The sequence below is a fragment of the Paramisgurnus dabryanus genome, chromosome 1, assembly GCF_030506205.2.
Source record: "Paramisgurnus dabryanus chromosome 1, PD_genome_1.1, whole genome shotgun sequence".
Lineage (NCBI taxonomy): Eukaryota > Metazoa > Chordata > Actinopteri > Cypriniformes > Cobitidae > Paramisgurnus > Paramisgurnus dabryanus.
In genome coordinates this window covers 32,209,640-32,219,121 of record NC_133337.1, presented here as the reverse complement: position 1 = coordinate 32,219,121, position 9,482 = coordinate 32,209,640, and the positions used below count along the sequence as shown (strand labels likewise).

At 36.5% G+C, this 9,482-nt stretch overlaps 1 protein-coding gene and 1 long non-coding RNA gene across 4 annotated transcripts; both read right to left on the bottom strand.

Moving 5' to 3' along the window:
• Positions 1–705: 705 nt before the first annotated feature.
• Positions 706–3,598, bottom strand: LOC135779068 (uncharacterized). 3 transcript variants are annotated; one of them, XR_010544679.2, is made up of 4 exons: positions 3,503–3,598; positions 2,611–2,825; positions 1,666–1,882; positions 706–1,095 (listed from the first exon to the last, which is right to left on the bottom strand). It is a non-coding gene; the product is annotated as an uncharacterized lncRNA (long non-coding RNA). The 3 variants fall into 3 exon arrangements; XR_010544680.2 differs by having other exon boundaries at positions 3,154–3,552; XR_010544681.1 differs by lacking the exon at positions 3,503–3,598 and adding an exon at positions 2,984–3,003.
• Positions 3,599–7,000: 3,402 nt separating this feature from the next.
• On the bottom strand, positions 7,001–8,483 carry LOC135758078 (sentrin-specific protease 2-like). The gene is made up of 8 exons (XM_065272923.1): positions 8,394–8,483; positions 8,159–8,272; positions 8,004–8,069; positions 7,828–7,916; positions 7,629–7,731; positions 7,446–7,551; positions 7,304–7,374; positions 7,001–7,227 (listed from the first exon to the last, which is right to left on the bottom strand). The coding sequence occupies exons 1-8, from the start codon at positions 8,406–8,408 to the stop codon at positions 7,132–7,134; spliced, it is 660 nt and encodes a 219-aa protein (XP_065128995.1). The 5' UTR covers positions 8,409–8,483; the 3' UTR covers positions 7,001–7,131.
• Positions 8,484–9,482: the final 999 nt, after the last annotated feature.

The following is a 9,482-nucleotide window of genomic DNA, read 5'->3' as shown; positions in this document are numbered from 1 at the left end:
AGAAAAACGGAAGTCATTTAATGTATATTTTACCTTGTTTTACTCTGTTTCTTTACTACTCTGAGTTGTTATGACTATTAGGCAACAATATGTCAAGTGTCTAGTTTCAAACAAGACCAGAATTATGAATATAGACCATAGGGTTTAAGAGCTGCAGACGTTTTAGTTTGGAGTTGTCGTTTTTCAGAAAATGCTCAAAAATAGAAGTGCTGGCTAACAGGTTAAGTCTTATGAAGCTGCTATTGGTTTAGATAGCTTTATAGTAAATATAATAGTTTTGCTTTATCCTTCAAAGTATAATTGATCAATTATAATTTTTTTATTATCATTAGACACACACAGGAAAAAACAATAAATAACACTGGTGAGGATCATATACGTCCTCCAGATGCTGTGTTGTCTGTGTAAAATGTGTCGCGGTTGTAAAAAGAGGAATACTATGTGAATGAGTCCTTTTTCTTAGGATGTTTTTATCTTTGCTGGAGATTGAGCAAGCAGTACTGTAGACTCTAAATACTCATCCTTTTCAGTATTGTTAGGAAAACAGAGATGTATACCATAGTTTAATGTTGCATGTGCAAATAAACAGTTGTTTTGATATGATGCTCTCTATTTTCCTTGGCTTTTTTCATAAGGGTTAAAGTGCCTGACACACTACTAGTAGAATACATTTGGAATGAAAAAAGATACATGATGCTTTTAAAATAATATAATATTTAACTTTTATTTATGCCATAAAACAGTAATTACTAAATTTAAGACTCAAATTCCACAGGAAGAAATATCTTTGCATTTACATAGCATTTCTTCATTTAATAATTGATTAGTTCGTAAATTGTTGAGGAGACAGGAGCTTTGCAGTATCCAGATGTGATAAGGAACATGGCCCTTCCATTGTATGGCACATCGCATGGAGTATGAACTACCCTATCTTATGTGATTTTGTTAAATGGATTATGAAGCCTTTAATGGACAGTGGTCCCCTGCTTCAAAAACAGCAGACCTCCAACATCAAGCTTAGCAGAGCTGGGGTGGTTGGTGAGAATCATTTTGGTTGGCTGAAGAAAGATGGTGATGACCTCAGAAGTGCAATGCCTGCAACACATAAATGGTAAAGTTTATTGTGCTGCCCTGGGAAATGGGTGACCTAGGAATGTTAGTATATGTAGGCTTAATGCACATCACAGCCTGTAAACTGTTAAGTCTTATAACTTCATACAATCAGAATGTACTGTAGTAAAAACATAAATGAAAAAGAAAACAGAACTTTATTACATGTACTCTAGTAAGAATTAGGCAAATTATAATAGAATATAAACTCCAAAAGGATTTTTTTTTGCTCAGTTATAAATGAATCTTATTTAATATTTGATTATTAATAAAACCCATAAACCACAAACATTGGCAACAAAGGGATATAATTGTTTTCAACCAAAAACATTGTAATAGGTAGTATTGACATAGGAAACAGAAATACAGACTCTCCAAAAAATGCTAGGCCCATCATAAAGACAACTGTGTAACTAGAAATCAATATTAAAAGGTATAAAGTTGAGACCTTAGTTACATCACTTGGTCAAAAAAAAGTCACAGACTCAACTGTAGGCACAAAACAGTTTATTGAATGGGCAATGAAAATCTCAATTCCAGAATGCAGAGACTCACCAAGCAGCAGGGTGGCACTAAATTGAGTCACTGCTGAGAATGGCACCTTGCAGAAAGAGTCAGAGTGCAAGGCATCAGTCAGGAAATGTTATCAGGGAGAGCAGCGAGGCAGGCAGACGGAATGAGGGGAGCCAAAGAAGAGCCAATCGATGTGAAGCTAGGCATAGAGAGGGAAGATGAGGCTGGGAGAACGGGGCAGATGGCATCAGGGCACAATCTGGAGAGAACAGAGAAGAGTCAGAAAGAAAATTATACAGTCTACATGCTTGTCGTACCAAAGTTTAAATGATCCATGTCGCACAGTGTGATAAGGTAATGATATTATAGGAGAGCAAAAATCCTCCAGTGTATCCTGGGCTTAAGACAATGACTGGTACGTGCATGGCCACCTGTCAAAACAAACCAATGACAAAACACACAGCGTACAAAACACATAAACAGAAACAACCGATCAGAACAAAGCTGTTACACACTTTTAGCTATAGTATTCAAACAGATACTGGTTGCCCAAATTCATTGATTGTTTCTATCAAATGAAACAGGTTTTGGAATGTTTGGTGTGATGGTTGCTGTATCGGTCAGGTTAACAAGTGAAAACTCTTCTGTAATCATTTCATGCTATTTGGGGCTGAATATTTTATTTAGTATGAAAAGTAAAAGTTACACTCTGATTTTGACCTTAAATGCTTAAAAATGTCTAAATTAAGTGCAGGTGCAAAGTCATAGATATATTCATTTGTGACAGTTCTACTGTTTGCACTTGAAATAAACACAGACATGACATGTAGATAATACAAATCTTTAACAAAAATATAATCTGAAAAAGGATAAAAATATTTTAACAATTTAAAACAAAACTGTTTACTAATAATAAAACAGACAATAGCAGAAAGAATAAGCATGCATGTTTAAGTTAAGAAGAATAATGAGCTTTTTAAAAAGTACCTGTATGTCCAGTTGTGCGGTCTGGAGTACATTGCTTTGCATGTAGTCCTATAAGGATCGCTTGGTCTTCTTGAATATATTAAGTCCTATAACTGGTTCAAGTACGCATTCTCTCATCAGGCACACTCTTACAGCCTCAGGGTGGGTCATTGTTCATAATTTGGTCATCTAAATAAGCTTCGGTCAATCTTGTGAATAAACACTGGGTGAATAATCTGTGAAAGACAAGGATATAGAAAACCATAAAAAGTTGCTTGTATTAGTAATAACTAGAATCAGATTTGTTTTTATGATTTTTGAATTAATGGTTATTCAAATGTAAAATCATAGTATTAATGTAAAATCAACAAGGAAATTATATAGACCAACTTACTCTAATAATGCTACACAGTAGGCCTACAAACGAATATAGTTTTCCTCATATTTGGACAGATCTGTGTTATTAACTCTCTTGCCAGTTTGTCATGAGTCATAACTTTATGTTCATATTTTTAAATGAATAACAAACACAACGCATTCATTTAAACAGCACTAAAATGTTACCTAACTATATTGTCTCCATCTGGGAAAGCCTGACACTGTTTCCACTAACTTATGTTATTGCAGTTATAAAGACTTTTGCCCAAGGCCATTTACATGACAAAACTGTCTTCTGTTGTTACTGCTGCTTCTTTTGTGTTTGTATTCCTCCATAGTACTTTTTGGCTCTTCCGTGTGGTTACGTTACCCTTCCGTCAGCGTACCTGGCTTATGATGGCTATGAGGTAAGCTTACGGCAAACTCGACGTAATGCTTGGATCACTATATCATTAATTATTCACACAATGACAGTGCCTGTCGTAACGCATTCGCTGCAATATAATTATTCATAAGCTTGTGAGCGAGCACTTACCTAATGCTTACGATGAGCTGACGTTACAATCTTCTTCTTCTTCTTTTGGTTTAATGGCGGGTTACGAACAAACTTTAAAGGTGCATACCGCCACCTGCTGTGATGGAGTGTGAAAATAATGATCTGCCTCTTCTATATCCTGTTATATAACACACTATTCTTAATAAATCTCAAACTGCATTTGACTTCCTGATTTTGGATCTTCATTTAAAAAGTTGGCTATAGTAAAATCATTGCATGCTATTGCTTGTAAATCTTCCTTTAAAATACAACTCAAAATGATAGTGGCGAAGAAGTCATCTGCCATCTTGTGATCATTAGTGGTAACGACATGCAATGCACAGATGACTAAAACGAGTTATTGTTTTTAAAGCCAGTTTCATTGAAAGCATGGCTTACCGAATGCATTAATGATCTTATCATTTTAATAATATATTAATAAAGCTATGTCCAAAGTTAAGAATATGAACGCAAAACACTAAATGACAAACATTAAGTGGTGTTTTCCTGGACAGGGGTTTTCTTAAACCAGGATTAAGCCTAATTAGTAAAAAATAAACAAACATACCTTACTAAAAACATTACTTGTGTGCATTTTAAGGCAAAACAAAGAGCACTGATGTATTTTAAGATATGTCAATTCATTTTTTTTTAGTTTGTACAGCTCTTACATTTATTTTAGTCTAGGACTAGTCTAATCCCTGTCCGGGAAACCGCCCCAATACATTAAAATTGCTCCCAATACAATTTTGCTGTGTTCTCCACTGTACATTGATTGTACTGATTATAATCCAAAGGTCAGACGGGCCAAGTAATTCCCACGTCATTCATTATAAAGGGAGTTTTATTGTGCAGTGTAGCCCATTTCTATACAATTTAGTCCAAGTTTGAAAAACCTTTTGTTTCCATGTCACTCAGAAAGTCAGTGTGATGTCTTGAATTAGTAAGCAAGCAAAAACCAGTCAAACCTTTTAGCCTATAAAATGAATTACCTATAAAAATGCAATTAAGCATTTTAATGTAGTTTATTAATCAACATTAATTATCATGATTATCGAGGGCATAATAAAAAAAAAATATTTTTGTTTTATTCTTGCAGCCCCCTGTAGTGAGTAGCCTATCTGTCTCATATCTGCTTGGAGTTTGAAAGACTCTTTTGATGCTTTTCTATTAAGTTTATTTACATATTTGACATTGAAGTAGTCTAGGTAAGTCTTGATTACTTTCATTTTGTGATACTTGAATTAGGTTACTGCATCTCTTTAAGGTTATTTGTAACTGTATTGGAAATTATGTTGAAGTAGTTCTCCCAACCCTGTTCATACTTACACACAAATATAATAACAAAATTACAGAAATCAAAGTATAATCAGTTCAATGTAAGAAGTTTTAGCGGTATTTGGCTTTGAAATTAATGGGTTCGGGCGCCAGGGGTAAAAACCACCACAGTAATCAAATTACTTTGTATTTTACCACAATCTTATATGGTAAGAAATCCAGTTGAAAAAAACATACCAAAAAAAAATAGTAGCTTATACTTTTGTATTTTAGGTTTCAGACAATTTGCATTTAGGTTTAAGCACAACATTACGTAACTACATAGTGAACAGAATCACACAAAAGGAAACAAAAAAGAAAAAAAAACATTTCCAGGCCCAGACACATTTACCTTATAATCCCGAAACAACTATCAACGGTTGACCTCTACTATACGATCCATCATAATAATTAGCTCCACATGACAATAGACTCTTATAACTTCATGTGCATATTATCCTAGAATACACATAATAGAGCAGTCTTTAACACATGTGCTTTACATAGGCCTCACAATAGCACGGATGTAAACACACTTGTGATATAAGCACATAGGATAGACTTGCATACACAGATTAAAAGAGTCTTTAACATAGGTGCACTCTAGGAGCAGTCTTTAGCATATGCACTGTAGAACAGTCTTTAACATACGTGCTCTTCAAAGGCCTCAAATTATCAACAGGTCTGAACACTTTAACATGAGCACTTCAGGTTAGACTCTGGTATATGCACAATAGAATAGTCTTTAGCATGTGTGCTTTTCATAGGCCTCAGGATAACAACAGATCTGAACACTTTAATATGAGCACATCAATTTAGACTCTGATATATGCACAATAGAATAGTCTTTAACATATGTGCTTTTCATAGGCCTCAGGGTAACAACAGATCTGAACACTTTAATATGAGCACATCAATTTAGACTCTGATATATGCACAATAGAATAGTCTTTAACATATGTGCTTTTCATAGGCCTCAGGGTAACAAAAGATCTGAACACTTTAATATGAACACATTAATTTAGACTCTGATATATGCACAATAGAATAGTCTTTAACATATGTGCTTTTCATAGGCCTCAGGGTAACAACAGATCTGAACACTTTAATATGAGCACATCAGAACAGACTAACATGTGCATAATTAGTATATTAGGTCAACCGTTGGACTACTAGGCCTGGAAAAACTCACATTAATAAATCCCAACCTATTCAAACAAAACACCATTTTACTAGGAGCGCTCCACCAAAAAAGAAAAAAACAATTGCCTGCCCGTACCAAAATGTCTCTAAATTTAGCGGCAAACTCGCTCTCTCCGGTGTTGTGTAAAATTCAGTCCCCATGAAAAACTGTCTCAATGGGCGGGGCATATATGCATATTCATGAGGTTGCTTTACCATGGGCGAGTACTGCGAGCGATTGCATGGAGTGGTCATTCATTGTGTTTCAGCTCTTGTTTGGTTAGTTCTATAAGGTAATAAAGCCGAATTGTCATACGTCCCATGTAGATCTAGGTACAAATGTTTATATTCTTTACAATGTAGGCTAATGCGCTTTGCGCAAATTATTTTATCAGAACGCTTTGTTATGGCGACGTAATGTTTTTGCTGTTTAACTTACGCGTGTGATTAAGTGCACAGATCGAGCACATTTCTCTTGTTCCTCGTTTGTCTTTGTACGGTCTTTTGAAGTTCTCCTTAGCTGTATTGTATTTTAATGCATCATAACTTTCACAAGAATGTAAGATGTGCAAATAAACACTTGGAAATGGTTGCTGTTGTTGTGTTGCTTATTGTCAGTTTTTATACGCAGTTACACTTAAAGGGCCTTTCACAAATGAGCCTTTGCAATCATTTTAATGCATTCAGAATGGCATCTTTTCATTTGGGTCAAGAACAAAATCACGCATGAAGGACAGATTTTCATGACGTGCTGTACTCATGTTTCTCTGGTGAATTATACATGTAAATGGAATGACATGAAAAGTTTTACACATACAAATTTGAATGCCTTATCTAAATGCAAGACCCATGTTCTGAAGAGCTAAAAAAAATTTTAGTATTTACCCGTGTGCTATGGAAATAGGATGAGACAGACCAAAAAGCTATACCAGTTATAAAAGAATGTTTACAATTCTTAGGCCAAACAAAATAGCTTGTCAGTCATTAAACACACACAAATGAACTTCTTGTATTTATTGATTAAATACAATCACACATCCATATTACAAAATAAAGCTTCAAGTAATTTCAAAATTGCCATCAATGCCAAACAAAAATGACTCTAGTAACACAAAACCATTAAACCAAAATCAAAATCTGCATCCGTGACAAATAAATATTTCAGAAAGACTGGGTTGGTTTACACATTCCCAGTGGAACCATCCACTGCAACAGTCACACTGAATCTGAAAAAGAAAAGAAACACTTGAAAACATGTTTTAATGCAAGGTAAATATTCACAGAGCATACTGCTTAACACACCCAACAGTCCTCAATGTCCTCTGTGAAAGAATGTTGGTCTCCACATGTCAAACATAATTCTGACAGGTCATCTGTGGAATAGAATGCATCAATTTTATGCACATAATATTGGTGTGTGTGTGTGTGTGTGTGTGTAATATACCACTTCCTTGAAGCAGACAGAGGCCTATTTGTTGGCGTAGCAAAGCAATGTTGTCTGCTGTGCTTGCAAACTGCAAACTGCCACCTGTGAGAATAGCTTCTGCAAACTAAAAAAAGCAAAACAGAGCTTTAATATTCAACATGTGAATTAATGCATTTCAGACAATGCATAACAGAAACTTACTTTACAGACAAATACCCCACATGAATTGCCATCCTGTTGGAAGCAGTGCGGTACAGTGGAACATTTCCACTTCCCAACCTTTCCCCTTGTGTCCATAAATTTGCTTTGTTGGGTTCAAAAGTATGTATAATGTCAATACAAGTTAACAATCAGACCAACAAATAAGAAATATTGACATGACTAGCATATTTTAGCTGACCTTATAGCCTTTTCGCACTGAAGTAATTTACTTCGGCTTTCCCCAAATGAGTTTATGTATAATATACGCCATTCCTTCGGATAAATCACCTGTAAAATGTTAATGAGTGAATCAGGCCCCAAATTCTTTCACTGTGGTTTCTAAAACGTTACGACTTAGAATGGAAAGAAACAGACCAGAAGTGTCCAGTGGTGGTTCTCATTAATGGACCCAATCATGACATCAAATTCATCTGGATCCAGCTGCAGTACAGATACACAAAAAAAACTGTTACAGCTCATTATACTAGATCTCTGATGACATGAAAGATTTATTTGAAGAATTTTCATACCCTCTTCATAGAACTGCCGTTGCCCTTCCAGATGTTTGTCGCCTGAAAGGAATCAATGACATATGCCTTGCCTGCATAGTTCTTGGTCAGCAAACTCAGATATGCATTGATTACCTAAACAAAAGAGAACAAAGTTCACACAGTTCTTTACGGTCTTAATTTATGCCTAAAGAATAGCAGAATACAAAATAAACAGTTTTACAAAATATAAACAGGTATGACTTGCATCACCTACTTCACTTTCAAGCATTTCACCAGGTCTGAGGCGATCTACATCCCATGTGAAGACTTTGTATGGGCCAATTTTACTGCACAATACACCACCTTTTCTTTTGGCCCATATTTCTTGTAATACTGTGTGCGAAAGACACATTCCATTAGTTTATATTTAAAGTAACTTTCAGTCATTCATATAAAGATGTACATGCAAGTAATCAGAACAATACATACAGATTGCGCTGTTTGGCTGGGAGGTCGAGGCACAGACAGGAGGTGGCTGGGAGGTCGAGGCACAGACAGGAGGTGGCTGGGAGGTCGAGGCACAGACAGGAGGTGGCTGGGAGGTCGAGGCACAGACAGGAGGTGGCTGGGAGGTCGAGGCACAGACAGGAGGTGGCTGGGAGGTCGAGGCACAGACAGGAGGTGGCTGGGAGGTCGAGGCACAGACAGGAGGTGGCTGGGAGGTCGAGGCACAGACAGGAGGTGGCTGGGAGGTCGAGGCACAGACAGGAGGTGGCTGGGAGGTCGAGGCACAGACAGGAGGCTGGGGCGCAGGACAAGCATGTTCCTCCAAAAAATGAACTAAATGGTCCTTGTTAATTTTCGGAAATGTGTGTCCCTTGTCGTCCCTTAAATCTATGGACTTACCATCTACACTCGTCACAGTGTATGGACCAATGAAGTCTGGGTCCAGTTTGCCTCCCTTTCTCTGCCTGCTCCGTATATTTTTACGCAAAACCCTGTCACCAACCTTAATGTCTACAGACAATCCCTTTTCCAGCTTCCTTTTTTTGGCCTTCTGTTGAGCACAACTAATATTGTCCCGGACAGTTTGAAAGATGCGGTCTTGCCTTTTAATGCATTCAGAGATGCACTCCTCAGCCAGAATGTCCTCCACAGATTCATTGATCTATGAATAAAAACTGCCATAGTTCAATCTTAAAATGAATTAATATAAAAAGTAAAACAAAAAAATATATATAAACTGACCTCATATTTGTCAGGTACCTCGGATGGATACCTTGCCTCCCGGCCAAACATTAAGTAATATGGAGAGTACTTTGTCGTCACTTGTTTTTTGGTGCGGAGACCAAACATTGTGGCC